The sequence below is a fragment of the Hemiscyllium ocellatum genome, chromosome 7 (assembly GCF_020745735.1).
Source record: "Hemiscyllium ocellatum isolate sHemOce1 chromosome 7, sHemOce1.pat.X.cur, whole genome shotgun sequence".
Lineage (NCBI taxonomy): Eukaryota > Metazoa > Chordata > Chondrichthyes > Orectolobiformes > Hemiscylliidae > Hemiscyllium > Hemiscyllium ocellatum.
The window spans coordinates 3,987,694-4,012,928 of NC_083407.1; the positions used below are offsets into that span (position 1 = coordinate 3,987,694).

At 45.6% G+C, this 25,235-nt stretch overlaps 1 protein-coding gene across 2 annotated transcripts in view; it reads left to right on the forward strand.

Moving 5' to 3' along the window:
* The first annotated feature begins 624 nt into the window (after positions 1-624).
* LOC132817690 (FYVE and coiled-coil domain-containing protein 1-like) overlaps positions 625-25,235 on the forward strand; it is a 67,367-nt gene continuing 42,756 nt past the window's right edge. The window contains exons 1-7 of one of the 2 annotated variants that reach the window (XM_060828204.1): positions 625-733; positions 9,019-9,106; positions 10,929-11,132; positions 11,302-11,408; positions 11,945-12,070; positions 13,440-13,543; positions 24,047-24,190. In XM_060828204.1, the coding sequence (XP_060684187.1) occupies positions 10,997-11,132; positions 11,302-11,408; positions 11,945-12,070; positions 13,440-13,543; positions 24,047-24,190 (617 nt within the window). In that variant the 5' untranslated portion in view covers positions 625-733; positions 9,019-9,106; positions 10,929-10,996. The remainder of the gene's footprint in view (positions 734-9,018; positions 9,107-10,928; positions 11,133-11,301; positions 11,409-11,944; positions 12,071-13,439; positions 13,544-24,046; positions 24,191-25,235) is intronic. The other variant, XM_060828205.1, reaches the window with a different exon arrangement.

The following is a 25,235-nucleotide window of genomic DNA, read 5'->3' on the forward strand; positions in this document are numbered from 1 at the left end:
ATCCACAAGGATCCCAGAGAGTCTCTCTCCCACTGCAAGCCCCAGATCATCTCCTCCATCTATCGCCTTCCCACCTACCTTCCCCAAACCCTCCCCCACCCCCAATTTATCTCTCATCCTCCTTCCCCCTCCACATTCTTGATGAACAGCTTATGCTCGAAATGTTGACTCTCCTGCTCCTCAGATGCTGCCTGACCTGCTGTGCTTTTCCAGCACCACCCTTTTCAACTCTGACTCTCCAACATCTGCAGTCCTCACGTTCTCTCTGCTCTAGAAGGGAAACTGGGGTGAAAGTGGGTCAGGGGTTATTTCGCTGATACTGCTGAAGGGCTCCAGCCCGAAACGTCGAATGTCCTGTTCCTTGGATGCTGCCTGACCTGCTGTGCTTTAACCAGCAACACATTTTCAGCTCTGATCTCTAGCATCTGCAGACCTCACTTTTTACTCGAAGATTTATTTCGCTGATATCCATGGTTTCTCACTGGCCTATTGTTGGGAGCATGAAGGAGCATCTCAGAGGTTATTGATGGGGCCTGACATGCAAGACAGGCGACGTGGGCTGGTAAGGGTTAATAGGCTCTGGGCGGTGCTCTATTAACTTGGAACACTTCCTGTCTCTGTGTAACAAGTTCTGCAGACACACAAGAGCAGTCAACAACACTTGATAGGAATGCCGAGCAGAAAACTGTCGCTTTGAGCAAAACGCACATCGCTGCCCCAGCACAGGGGGAAGGTAGGAAGCTGTGTCTGTGTTGGGACACAACAGGATGAGGAGATTTTATGTCTACTATCTGCAAGTATACATGGCGAAGGGTCACTCACATGAGAGAATTCATGGAAAAGTCAAACTGTAGCACAGACAGAGAGAGAGAGACTGACAGAAAATCAAACGCAGACACACAAAGAGAGTCAGACAATTGACTACGGACAGGAAGACAGTGAAATAGGCAATCCACTAGAGACAGACACAGGAAGCTGGACACTAAATCACGATCAGGCAGCTAGCCAATGAGAAAAGTGGCAGGCAGACACTTATAGCAGTCTACAATCTATCAGAGAGAGATTACCAGACAGAGAGAGGAATAATTATACAGAGCAAAACACGGTCGGACAATCAGAGATTCAGACAGACAATCACAAAGTCAGCTCAACCAACAGAGTAGCTATCAGACAGATGCAGAGAACCAGAGAGAGAATCAGACTCAGTATTTGAGTTTGAGTGCTTTTTCCTGGCCTTACCAGCTGCTAATAGAGTCAGGATGGCGTTAGTAAAGGAATTCTAAAAGTTTGTTATAAATTTGATCTTGGGACGTGCTTGTTGCTGACTGGGCCCAGCATTTATTGCCCGTCCCTAGTTGCCCTCTGAGAGGGTGGGACTGAGCTGTCTTCTTGAATCACTGCAGTCCAGGTGTCGTGTGTAAACACAGAATGCCCATTCGGTGGGAATTCCAGGATTTTGACCCAGTGACAGTTAAGGAATGATGATATATTCATAGAATCATAACATCATAAAGTATAGAAGAGGTCATTCGGCCCATCGAGCCCAACAAAAACTATTCTCAATCTACACCAGTCCCACTTCCTGCAATAGGCCCATAGCCTTGAATATTATAACATTTCAGGTGCTCATCAGATACTTTTTAAAGGTTATGAGGTTTCCTGCCTCAACGACCCTCCCAGGCAGTGCATCCCAGAAATGTTCCCTCCCCAGGTGAGAAAATAGACCCTTAAATCCTCTGTAAACCTCCTGCCTTTTATCTTCAAATTGTGCCCCTTGTTATTGACTTTTCAACTAGAGAGAGAAACTGCTTTCTATCCCCCTGTCCCTCCCCTCATGATCTAGTACCCCTCTATAATGTCCTCCATCAACCTTCTCTGCTCCAAAGAAAACATTCCGAGCTTATCCAGCTTCTCTCTATCGCTGAAGTGCTTCATCGCAGGGAACACTCTGGTGACTCTCCCTCTGCACCCCCTCCAGTACAATCACATCCTTCCTATAGTGTGGGCACCAGAACTACACACAGTACTCCAGCTGTGGCCTAACTAAAGCTCTTTATACTCCAACATCACCTCCCTGCTCTTATAATCAATGCCTTCACTGAAGAAGGCAAACATTCCATACACTTTATTATCCTGTCCCATCCTCAAGGATCCCTAAACAATCACCACAAGATCCCTCTGCTCCTCTGAGTTTCCTCATGTCCTGCCATTCCATATTTCCGAGTCAGGATGGTGAGTGGCTTGGAGGGGAGCTTATAGGGGCTGGTGTTCCCACGTATCTGCTGCCCTTGTCCTTCTGGATGGAAGTGGTTGTGGGTTTGGAAGGTGCTGTCTGAGGATCTTTGGTGAGTTTCTGCAGAGTATCTTGTAGCTGGTACACACTGCTGTTACTGAGTGTGGGTGGGGGAGGGAGGGGATGGTACACACTGCTGTTACTGAGTGTGGGTGGGGGAGGGAGGGGATGGTACACACTGCTGTTACTGAGTGTGGGTGGGGGAGGGAGTCGGTGCTTGTAGGGATGTGATACTAAACAGGCCTGAAGCTGCTGTCTAACACAATACCTTGTAAAGCAGCTAATGCTGTAATGTAGGAAATGCAGCTGCCAATTAGTGCACAGCAAGGTCTCACAGACAGTATTCTGATGACGACTGGCTAATCTGTTCCAGTGATGTTATTTGAGGGATGAACATTGACCCAACACTGTAAAGACCATCTTTGCACTTCTTTGAGATGGTGGCCTTGGGGAACCTTTTGTTCCCACTTAGTGTGCCCTTGGTTAATCATCTCATGAGAAAGTTGCCCCTCCCCCGCCCCACCTTTGATGCTGTAAATCTCAGATTGTGTCTGGGGTAAGAAATGAACCTCTGACCCTCTGACTCAGAGCTGAGAGTGCAACCACTCAGATTAGGGTGTTGGGTCAGAGACGTCAGATTTAATACAATATTATTGAAACTACACTGTGTGTACAAACAGAAACCAGACAAACAACACACCGCATTAATGCTATGTTATGTCTGAGCTTCCCTAAATTCACTTTTTCACATCCTCTACTATCTAGTTTCTCTTTAAAGCATTCACCGTATCTTCCTCAATGCTCCCCTGGGACTAACGTACACATTCTCATCACAACCTGGATAAAGATGGTTCACCTGAGTTCCTGTTTGGACTCAGCGGTGACTGTCTTATCCTGGCAGGTCCTAGTTCTGGACTCCACTAAAGATGGACACATTTTATCTGTCTCTGGCCTATCATTGACTTTCTCTCTCCCCACAAATGCTGCCAGACCTGCTGAGTTTCACCAGCAGTTTCTGTTTTTGTTTCAGATCTCCAGCATCCTCAAATCTTTATTTTACTTTATTATCCTTTTACCTGTCAGATCACCTCTCAGTTTTTCCTTCCCTGAGGAAAGAGTTCTAGGACTGTACAGATTTTGTTGAGAGGTATTAAGTCTGACAAGTAGATAGGTTGATTCAATAATTATAAATCTTTGGTGTCTCCTCTTATGCCTCTCAATGTTTTTACAATCTGAAGACAGGACCTGTTACTCAGTGTCTGGTCAAACTATGTTCCACTAACATTTAAAATAATTTTTGATCACTATTCCTCCAGAAATGAAATGTTTCTGATTTTTCTCCATCCTTATTAACCTGTGTCAGCACTTCTTTGTGATTTGCGTATCTGGCGTCAGAATCCCTCAATCCTATTCACACATTTATTTCCCAGGGATTTGTAACCTTCTAATTCTTCCAACCAAAACCTATCACCTCACATCGATCTATATTGAGCTGCAGTTGTCAATTTTGTGTCCGTTTTGCAAATGTGTTAATATATTATTCATACTAGAACAACAATTATTAATTATGTTAGTAGTTAGCACTGCTGCCTCACAGAAACAGGAAGTCAGGTTTGATTCCAGCCTTGAGTGACTGTCTGTGTGAAGTTTGTACATTCTTCCTGTGTCCGGGTGCTCCAATTTCCTCCCACAGTTCAGAGCTTTGCAGGTTAGGGTGGATGCTAAGTTGCCTTGTAGTATCCAGAGATGTGTAGGCTAGGTGGATTAGCCATAGGAAGTATGGAATTATGGGGTTTGAGTAGGATGCTCTTTGGAGTGTTGGTGCAGCGTCAATGGGCTGAACAGCCTCTATCTGCATTGTAGGGATTCTTTGACTCTGTAATATTCTCACAGATGGAGAGGGTGCCTTACTTAAACAAAATGGATCTAGGGTCATAAATAAAGAAATCTCTCCCCTGAACCAGATCCTGATCATTTATGCAGATGTGGGGAAGGGAGTAAATGGTATGTGGGTTGTATTTTGCATGACCATCGCTCATGGAAGTAACTGCATGAACAAAAGTTCTGCCTTTCAGGCAGATCAAGTTTTGGGAGTGGATTGCCTGAACCTCTGTTTCTGGGCTTTGGACCAATCAGGAGAAGAGCTAAAATTATGAGGCTTCTTTGAAGAGGTATCCAATTGGATACAGTCCTGAGGGAGCTTCAGGAGAGGTGATGGGCCATTTGGGAACAGAAAGCACCACATTAGGAAGAGGTAAGGTATCCTTTGAGTTGGAAACGTAGGTACAAAGATGTGTAATTTGGATTGACCCCTTGAAATTGTTAAAAGGAGCTGTCAAACTGTGGATTCATTGAAGTATACTTCTGTTAAATTACATTAACAATCCGTTTAACATTTATAAAAGACAGTATTTGCTATATCACACTGTCTATCTGTTGACATAAGTCTAAGGGTTATCATGAAAAGATTAATGCTGCACAGGTTCCCTTAGAGGAACTATAGAGGGCCATGGGACTGGGAAGTAGGATAGCATGATTAGGTATTTCCCTTGAGTATGGAGAGTGTATTGGGAGGTGAGGAACGATGAGGGGGAGGGCTATGTCAAAATCATGGAATTCCTTCTCTAAGGGCATTATGGGTCTACCCATAGCACATGGACTGCAGCGGTTCAAGAAGGCAGCTCACCCCCACCTTCTCAAGGGGCAACTAGGGATGGGCAATAAATGCTGGGCCCACCCAGTGACACTCCCGTCCTATGAGTATGTAAAAATAAATGGATAATTTTCTATTGCTGTGCTGTCTCTGAGATCTTTCCAGTGAATCTGTGTTTAACTGTAACAACAACCTGCCCCACTGTAATGAAAACAGGACATTCAGGGCATATTCCTTTTGGATTCATAGTGATAGGAATTCACTTGTTGCAAGAGTGCAAGTTCTGCCTTTGTAATAACTATATTCCCTGATTTAGCATCATGAAAATCAACAAGATTCATATTGAAATCTATATCAATATCTATACACCATTAAGCCATTCACCATCCTGACTTGGGAATATAGTGCTGTTCCTTTACTGTCGCTGGTCAAAATCAACTTCCACCTTATCCAGATGTGACTGCATTTTTAAAGTTCTTTCATAATGTCCGGGTATTGCTGGCTGGGTCAGCATTTACTGCCTGTCCCTAAATGCGCTGGATAAGGTGGAAGTGAGCTACCTTCTTGAACCAATGCCTTCCTTAGGGAGTTGGTGCACCCACAGTTCTGTCAGGGATGGATTTCCAGGATTTTGACCAGCGACAGTGAAGGAACAGCACTATATTTCATGATCAGGATGGTGAGTGGCTTGATGGTGGTGGTGAACTTGAAGGGGGTGGTGTTCCCATGTATCTGTTGCCCTTGTCCTTCTAGATGGAAGTGGTTGTGGGTTTGGAAGGTGCTGCCTGAGGATCTTTGGTGAGCTTCTACAGTGCATCTTGTAGATGGTACACACTGCTGTTACTGAGTGTCGGTGGGGGAGGAAGTAGATGTCTGTGGATGTGGTGCCAATCAAGTGTTTGTCCTGGATGGTGTCGAGCTTCTTGAGTGTTGTTGGAGCTGCCCCCATCCAGGGCAAGTGTGGAGTATTCCATCACACTCCGGACTTGTGCCTTGGAGATAGTGGACAGGCTTTGGGGGGTTAGAAGGTGGTTTATTTTCCGCAGTATTCCCAGCTTCTGACCTGCTCCTGTAGTTAATGTAATTAGTATTGATATTGATTATGGGGAGTTCAGTGATGGTAATTCCATTGAATGTGAAGAGGAGTTGGTTCGATTCTCACATGTTGAAGATGAAGACCATAAGAAATTGGAAGGGGGTAGGCCATTCAACCCCTCAAGCCGACTCCATCCTTCAATAAAATCATGGCTTACCTGACATTCCCCATGTCCACTTTCCTGCCCTTTCCCCATAACCCTTGATTCCTCGACTGATCAAGAATCTCTCGATCTCAGCCTTAAATGTTCAGAAGGACTCTACCCCCCACCGATCTCTGTGGCAAGGGGTCCAAAGACTCACAACCCTCTGAGAGAAGAAATTCCTGCTCATCTCAGCCTTAAATCGGGGTCCCTTTAATTCTGAGACTGTGCCCTCTGGTCTAAGATTCTCTCATGAGGGGAAATATCCTCTCAGCATTTACACTGCCAATCCCTTAATAATCCAATATGTTTCAATGAGATCATCTCTCGTTGTTCTAAACTCCAGTGAGTAAGGTCTCAACCTGTTTAACCTTTTCTCATGAGATAATCCCTCCATACCAGGAATCATCCCAATGAACTGCCTCCGTGAAATGATAGCTTTCCTTAAGTGGGCTAAAACTGCTCACATTACTTCAGATGTGGTCTCATCAGCACCTTGTACAGTTGCAACTAAGATTCCTTATCCCCAAACCCCTTTAAATATGGACCAACATCTCATTAGTTTTCCTGATTACCTGCTGCACCTGTGTGCTAGTTTTCCGTGTTTCACAAACAGGTCAGCTCAAGTTCCTTTGTGTTTTTTTGCTATTTTTCTCCATTTAAATAATATTCTGTTCCTTTGTTCTTCCTTCCAAAATGAACTACTTTGCATTTTCCCATATTTTCCTGCCAACTTAATGTATCAATATCTCCCTGTAAAGTGTTTATATCTCCTTCACAACTTGCCTTTCCACTATATTCTTGACAAATGCAAATTTGGCTACAGTAATTTTACTTTCTTTCTCCAAGTCATTAACTTATGTTAAACTTAAGTTCAGCACTGATCCCTGTGGAACCCCATTGGTTACGGATCACCAACCTGAGAAAGAATCCCTTATCCCCGCTCACTGTTTCCTGCCCAGAAGCCAATTCCCTACCTATGTCAATGCACTACCTCCCATACTGTGGGATCTTATCTTCTGACAGAACCTTTTGTGAGGTATTCTGTTGAACACCATCTAGAATTTCAAATACAACACATTGACTGGTTGAGACTACCTCAATAAAACTCTAATAAATTAGTCAGACACAATTTTCCTTTCATCAAGCTTTGCTGACTCTGCTTGATTACCTTATGGTTTTCCAAATGTGCTGTTTATACTTTCTTAATAATCGATTTCACATTGGTAGTGAGGTACACCAAATAATCATTGAGTCCAGTTCCCTATCCCCTTGAGAAACACACTTAAAGCTCAGTAAATCAGAAGAGCCCATGGAGTAGGGGCAGCATATTGAAATGGAGGAAAATTGGGTGGTGGACAGGAAGCTGAAAAATGTGTTGCTGGAAAAGCGCAGCAGGTCAGGCAGCATCCAAGGAGCAGGAGAATCGACGTTTTGAGCATAAGTCCTTCTTTATGGCGGACAGGAAACAGAGCATAGAGATAAATGGGCCATTTTCTGTCACAGGGATCAGTGCTAGGGCTTTAATTACTTACAATCTATATGAATGATTTGGATGAAAGGATTAATTATATCATTGCTAAATTTGCCCACGGCACAAAATCTGGTAGAAAATGCAGTGGCCATGAGGAGGTAAAGAGTATGAAAAGGCATATAGATATGTTAAATAATCAGATAAAATTTGTCAGGTAGAGTATATTGTGGGCAGAAGTGAACTTGTCACTTTGGCAGGAAGAATAGAACAGGAGGCTACTGTTTAAATGAACAGACAATGCAGAACTCTGTCCTACAGAAGGATTTTGGTGTCCTGCAAGATGAATCACGTTAGTATGCAGGTGCAGCAAGTGATTAAGAAGCAAATGGAATATTGGCATCGGTTGCAAGAGGAATGGAATAAAAACATGGAAAAGCTTTACTGCAACCATACAGGATGTTGGTGAGACTACTTTTAGAGTACTACAATTAGATCAAAATACAGTGAAGATGAAGATACAGGCTATCTATATCCTGATAGAAGTTTACACGATTGTGAATGGCATGGATAGAGTGGAAAGTTTTCCCAGGGTGGAGGGGTCAGTTACTAAGGGACACAGGTTCAAGGTAGAAGTTTAAAAGAGATGTGTGAGGCAAGTTTTTTTTAACGCAAAGTGTAGTGAGTGCCTGAAACACACTGGCAGAGGAGATGGTGGAAGGAGACACAACAGCAGCATTCAAGAAACACCTGGACGGATACAGGAATAGGAAGGGAATAGAGAGATATGGATCCTGTAATTGAAGACAGCTTTAGAATGGAAGGGCAAAATGTGCCAGCGCACACTTGGAGGGCTGAAGGGCCTCTTCCTGTGCTGTATTGTTCTTTGTTCCTAATTAAAATAAATCAGAGAATTCTGGTGAAACTCGGAAATCTGTCAGTGTCTGTGGAGAAAGAAACAGAGTTAATGTTTTGAGTCCAGTATGACATGAACACGAAGCTCTGCAAAAATTATATTGGACTTAAAACATTAAGTTTGTTTCTCTCTCTCTTCCTGTTTTTCTTCAGCTGTTCTACTGATAGGTTTGGTGTCCTCTTTGAACAGGATAGATTTGTATTAGAAACTATTCAGAGAGCGTTCGCTCAATGTATTCCTATTAAGGAGTGGTTGAATATGTTGGATCCGACCCTCCTGGAGAATGGGATGATTTCATTCAAAACATAATGATCCTGAGGGTGGATACTGGAGATGTTTCTCTTGTGCATCAGACAAAAACTAGGGGATGCTGTTTAAGAATAAAAGGTCACATTCTAAAATAGAGATCTTAAAGCGATTGCTAATCTGTGTAATTCCTTTTCCCAGAAAGCGATGATGTGTTGCACCACTACTGAGAGCAGTTAGCAGTCACCTACGTTCCTGTGGCTCTCGAGTCACATGCAGGCTAGACCAGGTAAGGATAGCAGCTTCCTTCCCTGAGAGATACTAATGAATCCAGTGATTTTTTACAACACTTGATGATGGTTTTCATGCTCGCTATCACTGAGATTAGTTTTCAATTAAATTAAATTAAATTTAAATCTCACCAACTGTATTATGTCAGAGAGTTAACCTGGGTCTCTCAACCATCTCACCATCCTGCTCTGTGAAGGAGGAAGGCCACGGGAAGGAGAGGTGGCTCAGTGGTTACCACCAGGGACCTCGGTTCGATTCCACCCTCGGACAACTGTCTGTGCAGAGTTTGCACATTCTCCCTCTGTCTGCGTGGGTTTCCTCCCACAGTCCAAAAATGTACAGGTTAGAGTGGATTAACCATGGGAAATGAAGGGTTATAGGGATAGGATACGAGGATAAGTCTGGGTGGGATGCACTTTGGAGGGCCAAATGGCCTGGTTCCACACTGTAGGGATTTTATGATTCCGTGTTTAGCCAAACTGGGGAAGTAGTGAAGTGATAATAGTGGGAAAAGTCAGCAATGGAGTCAGAGGGGAGGTAGAATAGTGCTGGAAAAGCACAGCCAGTCAAGCAGCATCTGAGGAGCAGGAGAGCTGACGTTTCAGGCATAAACCCTTCACCAGGAATGTCAGGATAGCCCTTGGGATACTGCCTGACCGACTGTACTTTTCCAGCACCACACTCTTTGACCCTGATCTCCAGCATCTGCAGGCCTCACTTTCTCCTACTTTCTTCCCTGAGAGGGGGGCGGAGTGTTTGAGAGTATGGCAGGACTAGCAACGGCATCAAGGTCTATGACAATGGCGAGTGTGGAAATGAGTACGTAGTGGGGATGGTGCTGGGGTCAAACAATTGAAGGGAAAGAGCTCCCCAGTTTGGGGTATACTGGCTAAAATTCCCTATGCCATTGGCTGCAGCCCTGCATACATTGTTCCCAGTATCTGCATGGGATCAAGGACTCTGCCCCCAAAGCTCCTCTGGAGGAGATGGATCTCCTTCGGTGGACAAGGGGGAGTGTGGCCAAAGACAGGACATTTCCCGAGGTTATCAATTCCCAACTTTCCAGCAGGATAGACTGGAACACTGACTCAGAGAAGGGTTAGTGATTTCCTGTGCTGCCTACTTTGGGGTTCAGGCTGTTTGACTCTTAAAGGGAACTTTGTGTAGAATTGTCCCCACACTTAAACTTGGTTTTGGGAGATTGTTGTTGGAGACAAACTGCCCCAGAGAAAGCGAGGGACTGGGTGATCCCATGACAATGTTGCCGGTTGCAGGGTCCCAGTACATACAGTCATGGCTTACCTACCTGATTTGACCTAGTTCAAGAAAATGGCATTAAGTCACAATGCTGTTAACAAAGTTGCACAGACACAACGGGAGGCATTGCCTTCTTTTGCATTGTAACACTTCAATGGTTCTGCAAATTGTACATTTGGCAACGTTCTGAACTCTGATGTTGGAAGGTACTGGAGTTGTGAAGTGAGTTTTGTTTGATTAGGTGTCAGGTGACAGACAGTAGGAAAGAAAAAATGTCAAAACAACTGTGGATGCTGGAAATCTGAAACAAAAACAGAAATTGCTGGAAAATCTCAGCAGGTCTGGCAGCATCTATGGAGAGAACGTTTCAGGTTGAGTTAACCTTCTTCAGATAATTGGAAAGATTGGGGAGTGTTCAAAATTCTGAGGTAATTTGTTCACATGAATAAGGCGAAACTGATTGCACTGACAGGAACATCAGTTTTCAAAGGAACAGATTTCAGAAAACAAGTCCAGATTCAGGACAATTTATTGACGTGGCAAGTTTGGTTGACCTGTTGCAGGTGGGATTCAGTGAGTTATTGAATGGCTACTGAAACTATCACATTTAAGGCTGTGAACCCTCGTTATTATGAGCAGGAAGAGAAACCATTGTCACAATCAATCCTTCACTGTCGGTCACAGGCATCACTTCACAGCAGATCACTGCACCAGGATGGCAGGAGATACAGACCTCCAGCTTCTCAGGGTGATCAAAGACTTTCAAGGTACAACAATTTCATTCATATCATCTCCTCAACCTCCACCTCTGCACTGTCCGTGTTAAATCCTCCAACACGCTTTACACCTGCACTGTCCTCGTTAAATCCTCGAACACACTTTACCTCTATCTGTGTGAGGTTTGTTAATTGTATTGGACCCTGTTCATTTTGACAGCTTCTATTGAAGAGCTTTGCAAAGATCAGGAGAGGAATGAACTTCCCATCACCGATGCCAACCCAATTCTCCACAGCCTGTGCACTAGACTTGAATATCTGTTACAGGTGAGGGATATGACTAACCTGTCCCCTTGCTTTAACCACATCATTTGTACAAGTTGTAATAAAGTTGAGGCCTGATTTCTGTGGCATACTTGTTACATGTGACTAACCAGAAAATAATGTATTTATGACTACTCTCTGCTTGTAAGTCAGCCATTCTTCTATCTATGCCAATATATTACCCACATGGCCTTTATTTTATACAATATATTTTGGATGAGTCACTCACTTTTACTCCAGTTGGAAATCTAAGCAAGGTTTCTACAAGTTTCCCTTTACCCATGGTAAATATTACTCCAATAAATTGCTTTAACATGATTTCTCTTTCACAAAAACCATGTTGACTCTGCCCAATTATATTTTCCCTATGATAGCTGATTGGCCTGTAGTTTCCTGCTTTCAGCCTTCCTCCTTTTTTGAATAAATAACATTTGATAAACGAAACCTTCAGATCGCTGTTACTACCTTAACATGTCAAATGCCAGCCTGGCCAGCAAATTGTGATGAGTTCATTTTGTTCCTTTTCTCCTCGTTACCAGTACGATCAGAAAGAGAAGAAGACGATTTTTGGGAGCCGGAAGGATTATTGGGATTATATCAATCTGTGTCTGAATAGTCACAAATGTGGAACAAATGCTGTGGAATTTATTAACCTCACATCACAGGTGTGTGGAATGAGTTTCATGTTTCCCATCTGTAAATATACCAGTTTATTCATTAACATAGATATACAGAAAAGGAGACGAGACCAATGTTATGGACCAGACCCCGTCAAATATTTTAAGAAGGTAGCCTCGACCCTAACGTTTTCCTATTTTGAAGGGTAGATGTGAAGTGCATGTTCCAGACACAATGTTAAGCAAAGCAATTTACTTAAACACTATAGTTAAAACATAAACAAAAGATAGAGGAATTTAGAATAACTTAACTGTTGGAACACTTAACCGAATAGATACATTACCAATTACTAATTAACTGTTCCGATATTGTAACATCCCATAAAAACACCCCAATCCAAAAAGGCAAATTCAGACACAGATTCTCCAATCCAGGAGGAAAAAGCATCAACAGAAGGTTCAGAGAGAATACCAGCTAGAATTCAGTCACTGAAGTGTGCAACTGTTTTGTGCCCAAAGGCATCTGGTACTTCAAGCTGAAAAATCTCGAAAACCTGGTCTGGGAGAGCTGGCCACACCCAGGCTGCTTTCATTGTTTAAAAATAACCCAAGGCCTCACAACGTGTTCACTTAAGTCGACTTCAGTAGCCAGTTCAGTACCTCTGCTTTGTAACCTCTCTTAAAAAAAAGGACAAAATAAAGTGCCGACATTGTCACACCAAACCATTCATCACCCAGTCCCCTTTCTAACATCCTGTCCATATTATCATCTATCCACCCCTTACTCTCACCCTGCAGTTCCTCAGAAATAATTTGGAGATGCTGGTGTTGGACTGGGGTGGACAAAGTTAAAATTCACACAACACCAGGTTATAGTCCAACAGGTTTATTTGGAAGCATGAGCTTTCGGAGCGACGCTCCTTCATTAGGTGGTTGTGGAGTATAAGACTGTAAGACATAGAACTTATAGCAAAACGTTTGCTATAAATTCTGTGCCTTACGATATTATGCTCCACAGCCACCTAATGAAGGAGCGTCGCTCCGAAAGCTAGTGCTTCCAAATAAACCTGTTGGACTATAACCTGGTGTTGTGTGAATTTTAACTTTGTTCCTCAGAATAGTAGCAAAGAAAGGAAACAGCCAGTAAAAATTTCAGCAAAGTTACTTTCCGTCCCTAGTGGTAAAGCAGGAGACCGAGGTAACTTATCCCCAGCAACCTACTGATAAATCCCAATTGTCTCCAATCATTCACACAGAATGAGTTTTGCAGCACAGACCATAGAGGGAGACATTTACACGGTGCTGTTTGTAAGGAAACTGTTCGTGCACAGTAAATCTCGTAGCTGGTAGCAGCACCTGTACCATCTTCAAGCAGCCAATAAAGCCCCTAAGTGCTCTCTCTTTTTGTGCCCTGCAGTTGACCTCACTGGGGAAGGGACGAGCTTTTATCCGGTACTGTCTGGTCCAACAGAAACTGGCAGACTCCTTGCAGCTGTGCTTCCTCAATCAGCAACTAGTCAGGTAACATTTGGGTGAAGTTTATACACCAGGATGGGCAATGATGAGACTGAGGAGTCTGAGAGACACATCATCAATTGAAAATAAAAGTTACCTTCCTTTATTCATGGAATGTACTGCACCTGATGTTAGTCAGATAACAAATCTTAATTTGCTCTACCATGTAGCAGTCAATTATCAGCTGTCTCTCTCTGTCCCCCCCCAATTATTCCTGTCACTATCTTTCTATCCTCACAGTAAAAAGTGAGGTCTGCAGATGCTGGAGATCAGAACTGAAAATGTGTTGCTGGTTAAAGCACAGCAGGTTAGGCAGCATCCAAGGAACAGGAAATTCGACGTTTCGGGCCAGAGCCCTTCATCAGGAATTATTCCTGATGAAGGGCTCTGACCCGAAACGTCGAATTTCCTGTTCCTTGGATGCTGACTAACCTGCTGTGCTTTAACCAGTAACACATTTTCAGCTCGTTTCCATCCTCACAGCCTGGATCCTTCTTGCTCTGTGTTTCTGTCTCAATCCCTGAATGAAACTGTCTCTCTAACTCCTGTTTGTCAAGTGCATTTATCACACTATCTGTAACTCGGACCAAAGGGGTAGCCATGGGACCCCGGATGGGCCCCAGCTAGGCCTGTCTCTTTGTTGGCTACGTAGAACAGTCCATCTCCCATAATTACACCGGCACCACTCCCCACCTCTTCCTCCGCTACATTGATGACTGCATTGGCGCCACCTCATGCTCCCGCGAGGAGGTTGAGCAATTCATCAACTTCACCAACACATTCCACCCTGACCTTAAATTTACCTTAAAGGATGGGTATATGAATAGGAAAGATATAGAGGGATTTCGGCCAAATGCTGGAAAATGGGACAAGATTAATTTAGGATATCTGGGCAGCATGGACAAGTTGAAATGAAGGATCTGTTTCTGTGCTGTACAACTCTATGACTTTGTGATGCTATGACAGTCAGTGGAGATTAAGGATGTGCATGTCTCACCATTCTCAATGAGGTCTAAGTTGTCCTTTCAGTTCTATTCGATGGCATCCTTGGCAGTGTGTATGCAGTCATTTGGTACATCCCCTGTAATCATTTGTTCAAGGAATCATTCCTCGTGAGCCTTAATTTTAAATTTAATCTCAACTGGATTCTGAGCAGCAACATGGCAATTTTGTTCATGTTCAGGAGGATGGCCAATAGCTTACAGTCATTTTCTATATTGAAACATAATCCTATGACATAATATGGGCATTTTTCACATTAGAAAGATTAGAGAAATTAGCCTTATTCTCCTTGGAGCAGAGAAGATTAAGAGGTGACCTTATTGAGATGCAAAATGATGAACAGTATTGACAGGGTAAAGACGATATCCTGTTCCCGTGAGTTGGTATGTCAGTAACTAGAAGTAAAAAATGAGGTCTGCAGATGCTGGAGATCACAGCTGAAAATATGTTGCTGGTCAAAGCACAGCAGGCCACACAGCATCTCAGGAATAGGGAATTCGATGTTTCGAGCATAAGCCCTTCATCAGGAATGAGAGAGAGTAGCCAAGCAGGCTAAGATAAAAGGTAGGGAGGAGGGAATTGGGGGAGGGATGATGGAGGTGGGATAGGTGGAAGGAGGTCAAGGTGAGGGTGATAGGCCGGAGTGGGGTGGGGGCGGAGAGGTCAGGAAGGAGATTGCAGGTTAGGAGGGCGGTGCTGAGTTGAGGGAACCGACTGAGACAAGGTGGGGGGAGGGGAAATGAGGAAACTGGAGAAATCTGAATTCATACCTTGTGGTTGGAGGGTTCCCAGGCGGAAGATGAGGCGCTCCTCCTCCAGCCGTCGTGTTGTTATGTTCTGCCGGTGGAGGAGTCCAAGGACCTGCATGTCCTCGGTGGAGTGGGAGGGAGAGTTAAAGTGTTGAGCCACGGGGTGGTTGGGTTGGTTGGTCCGGGCGGCCCGGAGGTGTTCTCTGAAGCGTTCCGCAAGTAAGCGGCCTGTCTCCCCAATATAGAGGAGGCCACATCGGGTGCAGCGGATGCAATAGATGATGTGTGTGGAGGTACAGGTGAACTTGTGGCGGATATGGAAGGATCCCTTGGGGCCTTGGAGGGAAGTGAGTGTGGAGGTGTGGGCGCAAGTTTTACATTTCCTGCGGTTGCAGGGGAAAGTGCCGGGGGTGGAGGTTGGGTTGGTGGGGGGTGTGGATCTGACAAGGGAGTCACGAAGGGAGTGGTCCTTGCGGAACGCTGATAGGGGAGGGGAGGGAAATATATCCTTGGTGGTGGGGTCCGTTTGGAGGTGGCGGAAATGACGGCGGATGATACGTTGTATGCGGAGGTTGGTGGGGTGGTAGGTGAGAACCAGTGGGGTTCTGTCTTGGTGGCGGTTGGAGGAGCGGGGCTCAAGGGCGGAGGAGCGGGAAGTGGAGGAGATGCGGTGGAGGGCATCGTCGATCACGTCTGGGGGGAATCTGCGGTCCTTGAAGAAGGAGGCCATCTGGGCTGTGCGGTGTTGGAACTGGTCCTCCTAGGAGCAGATGCGGCGGAGACGAAGGAATTGGGAATATGGGATGGAGTTTTTGCAGGGGGCAGGGTGGGAGGAGGTGTAGTCCAGGTAGCTGTGGGAGTCAGTCGGTTTATAGTAGATGTCTGTGTTGAGTCGGTCGCCCGAGATAGAGATGGAAAGGTCTAGGAAGGGGAGGGAGGAGTCTGAGACAGTCCAGGTGAATTTAAGGTCGGGATGGAAGGTGTTAGTAAAGTTGACCAACTGTTCAACCTCCTCGTGGGAGCACGAGGCAGCGCCGATACAGTCATCGATGTAGCGGAGGAAAAGGTGGGGGGGTGGTGCCAGTGTAGTTGCGGAAGATGGACTGTTCCACATATCCTACGAAGAGGCAGGCATAGCTGGGGCCCATGCGGGTGCCCATGGCAACTCCTTTAGTTTGGAGGAAGTGGGAGGATTGAAAAGAGAAGTTATTCAGGGTGAGGACCAGTTCAGTCAGTCGAAGGAGGGTGTCAGTGGAAGGGTACTGGTTGGTGCGGCGGGAAAGGGAGAAGCAGAGGGCTTTGAGTCCTCAACCTGTCCACCCCTCTCACCCACTCCAACCTCTCACCCTCAGAACGTGCAGCCCTCCACTCCCTCCACTCCAATCCCAACCTCACCATCAAACCCGCAGACAAGGGAGACGCGGTGGTAGTTTGGCGCACCGACCTTTATACCGCTGAGGCCAAACGCCAGCTCGCGGACGCCTCCTCTTATCGCCCCCTTGACCACGACCCCACCTCCCGCCACCAAACCATCATCTCCCAGACCATCCAGGACCTCATCACCTCAGGGGATCTCCCATCCACCGCCTCCAACCTCATAGTCCCACAACCCCGCACCGCCCGTTTCTACCTCCTGCTCAAAATCCACAAACCTGACTGCCCCGGCCGACCCATTGTCTCAGCCTGCTCCTGCCCCACCGAACTCATCTCCCAATACCTCGACACGGTCCTGTCCCCTTTAGTCCAAGAACTCCCCACCTACGTTCGGGACACCACCCACGCCCTCCACCTCCTCCAGGATTTTCGCTTCCCCGGTCCCCAACGCCTTATTTTCACTATGGACATCCAGTCCCTGTACACCTCCATCCCCCATCACGAAGGACTCAAAGCCCTCCGCTTCTTCCTTTCCTGACCTCTCCGCCCCCACCCCACTCCGGCCTATCACCCTCACCTTGACCTCCCTCCACCTATCCCACCTCCATCGCCCCTCCCCCAAGTCCCTCCTCCCTACCTTTTATCTTAGCCTGCTTGGCTACTCTCTCTCATTCCTGATGAAGGGCTTATGCTCGAAACGTCAAATTCCCTATTCCTGAGATGCTGTGTGGCCTGCTGTGCTTTGACCAGCAACACATTTTCAGCAGTAACTAGAAGTCACAGTTTCACAATTGTCAGCAAGAGAGCTAGGAAAGAGACAAAGATAAACTCCTTTATTCAGAGAGTTGTTAGGATGTGCAATGTACTGCATGAGTGATGGAGCTTAATTCCATCGGAGGTTTCAAAACTGAGCTGGATATATGTTTGAAAGTGATTAAAGTTAGAGGGTTATGGAGGTTGGGTTTGAGGTAGTGCTAGCTGGGTAGCTCTTTCGGAATCTGGTACAGATATGATGGGTCAACTGGCCTCCTTCTGTGCTGTTAAATCCTCTGAATCTGTGCCCAAATTACTGCCAAAGCTTCTTTCTCTATTGTGGGTTGCACTGTTCTGTCTGTGTTAAGTGATGTAGCGACACACTAGAATGGTCTACACTTGCTGCCTTTCTCCGCTGAGACAGGATTTCCCCTGGTCCCGTTGGCAATTCATCTGCTGTTCAATAAGCGTGGATTGTAACGTGTTACACTTTATGGGGAGAATAGCAATTGTTTCAGCTTTTCAAAAGCGTTTCGTGACTGCAAGGCACGCGACATTGCTGACCCTGCCCTCAAAACCTGTCTCAAGATCTTAAACAGAAATTGCTGGGAAAGCTTAGCAGGTCTGGCAGTATCTATGGAGAGAAATCAGAACTAACATTTTGGGTCGAGTGACCCTTCCTCTGAACATTAACTCTGATTTCTCTCCATAGGTGCTGCCAGACCTGCTGAGTTTTCCCAGCAATTTCTGTTTTTGTTTCTGATTAACAGCATCCACAGTGCTTCCAGTTTTTATCTTGTCTCAGAACTTGTTGACTTCTGCCAAACTTGGTCAAAATCTTTTCACTGATTCACTGTACCAAGGAATCGGAGTTTCTGTGATCTTTCTGGGTGGTGGAAAATTCTCTTAAAGTATTTCTTTATTGGGTCAGCTATGATTCCAGTGTCTTTAATGATGCATTCAAGAATCATTGGTTTAATGAACTCTCATTTCACATTAAGTATTAAGTCTGTGTACTGTCGGGAACTCACTGACCCTTTGGTCATGTTCCTCTTTGATGAATCAGTATTAACAATCATCTTCCAGGTAGCATTTATACTATCAATGTCTTCCAATCTGTTGGATATCGTTCTCTGAAAGATTTCTAGATTCCCAAAGGCAATCTACTTAAAGAATAGCTTTGGAAAGATAAATATAATCAGAAACCTAGAGTCTTCATTCATGGGAGATTTCCAGAATCTATTGTTAGCAGCCAGTTCAGTAAACACAGTGCTCCTGGTCCACATTGCTAGATTTTCAACTGGTGGCCAGTGGGTGAATCTTGAATTGAATTGAGTTTATTGTCACGTGTAACGAGGCGTAGTGAAAAGCTTTGCCTTTGAGAGCTCCATTGTTCTGCCCAATGGAGTTAAAGTTTTCTGGAGCCCTTTCAGCTTTGGAACTGAAACCATTCCCGTACACCATCATACTGACACAATGTTCAGGGACTTGCTGTGTGATCTCATGGGACAGCCTGAAATTTGTGATTTAATTTTCCCCAATCTCGAGACCAACACAGAGGACTCCCCACTGAAACCCATTCAGAATCAGTAAGTTCATCGCCCTTACAGGTCAGTCTCAGCTTTTAGTTTTGTCTTTTGTAATTAGAAGAGGACATTCCTATTTCTGAACAATATGGAGGTGTTCAAGGCTTACCTCTTCTTTGAGTCTCAGTGAGCAATCAAATGGCAGAAGGTCAGAGGGGAGAGCGAATCCACAACAAGCAATGAGATTAGGAGGAGGATTGGAGTTGGAAGGAAGGGAAGGGGAGGGGAGGAAGGGTCCAGAGGGGCTGTGGTACTTGATGGTTGATGGAACTTCTATTCCTTAACATGTGAAAGGAGGAGAAAAAGCTCCTTGTGAAGGTTTCATGTAAGATGAAGAGTGAAATGGACCAAGAGACTAGGACAGTTTTGAGCCAGTGTGAGGTGATGCTGATGGACAGAGAGGTCAGTTAAAGTGTATGTGGATGTACACGGCCCTGTGTGTGGATCTCAGGAGACTGTGAGAACAGCTGTCCAAGGAACTTTGTGTGTCTCAGCGATACCTGTGACCCTGGAATTCAAGACTCTCTGATACTGCGTGATCTGTGTTCAGTTTTCTCCCGAAATGCCTTGGCAAAAGAAGCTATAATGTTAGTGAATGGTCAGGATCTGGAACACAGGGCTTTTGCCCAAAACGTCGACTCTCCTGCTGCTCGGATGCTGCCTGACCCGTTGTGCTTTTCCAGCACCACACTCCCGGCACTAATCTCCAGCATCTGCGGTCCTCATTTTGCTGAGGACCTGGAATACACCAGTTGAGAGTATGATGGAATTCTCTCCACTTACCTGGATGAGTGCAAGAAACTTGACACCATTTAGAACAAAACAGTTGGCTTGTTGGCACCTGACCCAAAAGCTTCAACCTTCACTTCCTGCAGGTACTGATACAGTCACAGCAGTGTGTACCATCCACAAGATGCACTGCAGTAACCTCCCAAGGCCCTTAAACAGCACCTTCCAAACCCAAAACCACTTCCATCCAGATGGTCAGGTGCACCAGATATATGGGAACACCACCTCCGAGCCACTCGTCATCCTGACTTGGAAATATACCTGCACTCTCCGAGTTCAAATCCCGAAACGCTCTGACCGTTAGAATCCTGACGATGGCTCAGTGGTTAGCACTGCTGCTTCACAGAGCCAGGGACCTGTATTTGGTTCCCACCACAGGTGACTGTCTGAGTGGAGTTTGCACATTCTCCCTGTGTCTGTGTGGGTTTCCTCCGAGTGTTCCGGTTTCCTCCCACAATCCAAAAAGACATGCAGGTCAGGTGAATTGGCCAGGCTAGATTACCCACAGTGCTAGGTGCATTAGTCAGAGGTAAATATAGGGTAGGGGAATGGGTATGGGTGGGTTGCTCTTCGGAGGGTCAGTGTGGACTTGTTGAGCCAGAGGGCCTGTTTCCACACTGTAGGGAATCTAATCTAAAAAGAACCCAGGGATCATCAGTATCTTCTCCAGAGAAATTAAGAATGTACAATGAATGATGGGCTAGCCAGCAGCACCTATATACCATGTCATAGAGTCATAGAGATGTACAGCACAGAAACAGACCCTTCAGTCCAACTCGTCCATGCTGACCAGATATCCCAACCCAATCTAGTCCCACCTGCCAGCACCCGGCCCATATCCCTTCTGTCAGGTTTACTACAGCGACCACAATTCTGTCAGGTTTAATTTAGTGATGGAAAGTGATAGATGTACTCCCCCGAGCAAGAATTACAGCTGGGTGAGGGAAATTACGATACAATTAGGAAAGATTTAGGAAGCGTAGAATGGGGAAGGAAACTGCAGGGGATGAGCACATTAAAAATGTGGAGCTTATTCAAGGAAAAGTTCCTGTGTGTCCTAGATAAGTATGTACCTGTCAGGCAGGGAGGAAGATATAGAACGCATGAGCATTGGTTTACTAAGGAAGAAGAAGGCAGTTTATGTTAGGACAAAATGTGAAAACTCAATTCACGCGCTTGAGAGTTACAAGGCAGTCAGTAAAGACCTAAAGAGAGAGCTCAGAAGAGCCAGGAGAGGACATGAGAAGTTGTTGGTGGATAGGATCAGGGTTAACCCTAAGGCTTTCCATAGGTATGTCAGGAATAAATGAATGACGAGAGTTAAATTAGGGCCAATCAAGGATAGTAGTGGGAAGTTGTGTGAGGAGTCAGACGAGGTAAGGGAAGCACTAAATAAATATTTTTCAACAGTGTTCACTATAGAAAATGAAAATGTTGGCGAGGAAGATACAGAGATACTTGCATCTAGACTAGAAGAGATTGAGGTTCACAAGGAAGAGGGATTAGAAATACTGCAGAGTGTGAAAATAGACAAGTCCCCTGGGCCAGATGGGATCTATCCTAGGATCCTCTGGGAAGCAAGGGAAGAGATTGCCAAGCCTTTGGCATTGATCTTCAAATCATCATTGTCTACAGGAATAGTGCCTGAGGACTGGAGGATAGCAAATGTGGTTCCCTTGTTCAAAAAGGGTAATAGAGACAACCCTGGTAATTACAGACCAGTGAGTCTCACTTCAGTTGTTGGTAAAGTGTTGGAAAAGGTTATAAGAGCTAGGATTTATAACCATCTAGAAAAGAATAATCTGATCAGGGACAGTCAGCACGGTTTTGTGAAGGGAAGGTCGTGCCTAACGAATCTTATTGAGCTTTTTGACAAAGTGACCAAACAGGTGGATGAGAGTAAACCGGTTGATGTGGTGTATATGGATTTCAGCAAGGCATTCGATAAGGTTCCCCACAGTAGGCTAGTATACAAAATGCGGAGGAATGGGATTGTGGGAGACATAGCAGTTTGGATCAGTAATTGGCTTGCTGAAAGAAAACAGAGGGTTGTAGTTGATGGAACATGTTCATCTTGGTGTCCAGTTACTAGCGGCATACCGCAAGGGTCGGCATTGGGTCCACTGCTGTTCGTCATTTTTATAAATGACCTGGATGAGGGCTTAGAAGGGTGGGTTAGTAAATTTGTGGATGACACTAAGGTTGGTGGAGTTGTGAATAGTGACGAAGGATGAAGTAGGTTGCAGAGAGACTTAGATAGGATGCAGAGCTGGGCTGAGAGGTGGCAAATGGAGTTTAATGTGGATAAGTGTGAGGTAATACGCTTTGGTCAGAGTAATCAGAATGCAAAGTACTGGGCTAATGGTAGGATTCTTGGGAGTGCAGATGAGCAGAGAGATCTTGGTGTCCATGTACACAGATCCCTGAAAGTTGCCACCCAGATTGACAGGGATGTTAAGAAGCTTGCAGTGCTTTGGCCTTTATTAATAGAAGGATTGAGTTCCAGAACCACGAGATTATGCTGCAGCTGTACAAAGCTCTGGTACGGCCACACTTGGAGTATTGTGTTCAGTTCTGGTCACTGCATTATAAGAAGGATGTGGAAGCTTTGGAAAGGGTGCAGAGGAGATTTACTAGGATGCTGCCTGGTATGGAGGGAAGGTCTTACGAGGAAAGGCTGAGGGCTTTGAGGTTGTTCTCGTTAGAGAGAAGAAGGTTGAGAGATGGCTTAATAGAGACATACAAGATAATCAGAGGGTTAGATAGAGTGGACAGGGAGAGCCTTTTTCCAAGTATGGGGACGGCAAACACGAGGGGACACAACTTTAAAGTGAGGGGAGATAGGTATAAGACAGATGTCAGAGGCAGTTTCTTTACTCAGAGAGTAGTAAGGGTATGGAATGCTTTGCCTGCAACGGTAGTAGATTTGCCAACTTTAAGTGCATTTAAGTCGTCATTGGACAAGCATATGTACGTACATGGAATAGTGTAGGTGGGATGGGCTTCAGATTAGTATGATAGACATACTCTGACCAATAAAGGAAAACATACCAAACGCCTTCTTCACTATCCTATCTACCTGCAACTCCACTTTCAAGGAGTTATGAACCTGCACTCCAAGGTCTCTTTGTTCAGCAACACTCCCTAGGACCTTACCATTAAGTGTACAAGTCCTGCTAAGATTTGCTTTCCCATAATGCAGCACCTCGCATTTACCTGAATTAAAGTCCATCTGCCACTTCTCAGCCCATTGGCCCATCTGATCCAGATCCTGTTGTAATCTGAGGTAACCCTCTTCGTTGTCCACTACACCTCCAATTTTGGTGTCATCTGCAAACTTACTAACTGTATCTCTTATGCTCGCATCCAAATCATTTATATAAATGATAAAAAGCAACGGACCCAGCACCGATCCTTGTGGCACTCCACTGGTCACAGGCCTCCAGTCTGAAAAACAACCCTCCACCACCACGCTCTGTCTTCTACCTTTGAGCCAGTTCTGTATCCACATGATTAGTTCTCCCTGTATTCCATGAGATCTAACTTTGCTAACCAGTCTCCCATGGGGAACCTTGTTGAATGCCTTCCTGAAATCCATATAGATGACATCTACTACTCTGCCCTCATCAATCCTCTTTGTTACTTTTTCAAAAAACTCAATCAAGTTTGTGGACGTGATTTCCCACACACAAAGCCATGTTGACTATCTTGAATAAATCCTTGCCTTTCCAAATACATGTACATCCTGCCCCTGAGGATTCCCTCCAACAACTTGCCCACCACCGAGGTCAGGCGCACCGGTCTATAGTTCCCTGGCTTGTCTTTACCGCCCTTTTTAAACAGTGGCACCACATTTGCCAACCTCCAGTCTTCCGGCACCTCACCTGTGACTATCGATGATACAAATATCTCAGCAAGAGGCCCAGCAATCATTTCTCTAGCTTCCCATGTAAAGCAAATTAAAAGTTAGACAATTCTTTCAAAGAGTTAGCACAACCACAATGGGCTGAATAGCCTCCTTCAACGCTGTAGTAGTTTATAGTGTGTGGGCTGGGATTTCATTGGACTGGATATGCTCTGGGCACTGTGCGCTGTAACTGTCAGGTGAAGATTATCTGTAGACAGGTTATCTCAGATGAATGAGATTCAAATATGTGAGGAGCCCTCTGACTGGCTGGTTGCATTGTCTTCCACAAACTTCCTTGACCTGTCACGTCATTCCATTGACACACACTGCATTGATTGCTCCTTTACAGTGAGTGGTATTATGCACGGAGCCCATTCCTGTCAGATAGGCTCCGCTCTGACATCGTGGACAAGTTATACTCCTTGAATGGAATAAACTTCGATCTGGATTTGGAGGGAGTTGACTTGGACTCAGCCTGGCCATTGGGCAAACGGTAAGGAGATAGATCAAACTGACTTATAATAGTTACAGGTACATGCCTGTCCATGGACATCCAACCGGGGTACAGTCCCACATAGACAGGTACTGGTCCCGCACACACTGACCCTCACTGGCGTACAGTCCCACACACACTGACTCTCACTGGGGTACACTCCCCCACACACTGACTCTCACCGGGGTACAGTCCCACACACACTGACTTTCACTGGGGTACACTCCCACACAGCATTTCAGGAATAGGGAATTCGACGTTTCAAGCATAAGCCCTTCATCAGGAATGAGAGAGAGTAGCCAAGCAGGCTAAGATAAAAGGTAGGGAGGAGGGACTTGGGGGAGGGGCGATGGAGGTGGGATAGGTGGAGGGAGGTCAAGGTGAGGGTGATAGGCTGGAGTGGGGTGGGGGCGGAGAGGTCAGGAAGGAGATTGCAGGTTAGGAGGGCGGTGCTGAGTTGAGGGAACTGACTGAGACAAGGTGGGGGGAGGGGAAATGAGGAAACTGGAGAAATCTGAATTCGTACCTTGTGGTTGGAGGGTTCCCACGCGGAAGATGAGGCGCTCCTCCTCCAGCCGTCGTGTTGTTATGTTCTGCCGATGGAGGAGTCCAAGGACCTGCATGTCCTCGGTGGAGTGGGAGGGAGAGTTAAAGTGTTGAGCCACGGGGTGGTTGGGTTGGTTGGTCCGGGCGGCCCAGAGGTGTTCTCTGAAGCGTTCCGCAAGTAAGCGGCCTGTCTCCCCAATATAGAGGAGGCCACATCGGGTGCAGCAGATGCAATAGATGATGTGTGTGGAGGAACAGGTGAACTTGTGGCGGATATGGAAGGATTCCTTGGGGCCTTGGAGGGAAGTGAGTGTGGAGGTGTGGGCGCAAGTTTTACATTTCCTGCGGTTGCAGGGGAAAGTGCCGGGGGTGGAGGTTGGGTTGGTGGGGAGTGTGGATCTGACGAGGGAGTCACGAAGGGAGTGGTCCTTGCGGAACGCTGATAGGGGAGGGGAGGGAAATATATCCTTGGTGGTGGGGTCCGTTTGGAGGTGGCGGA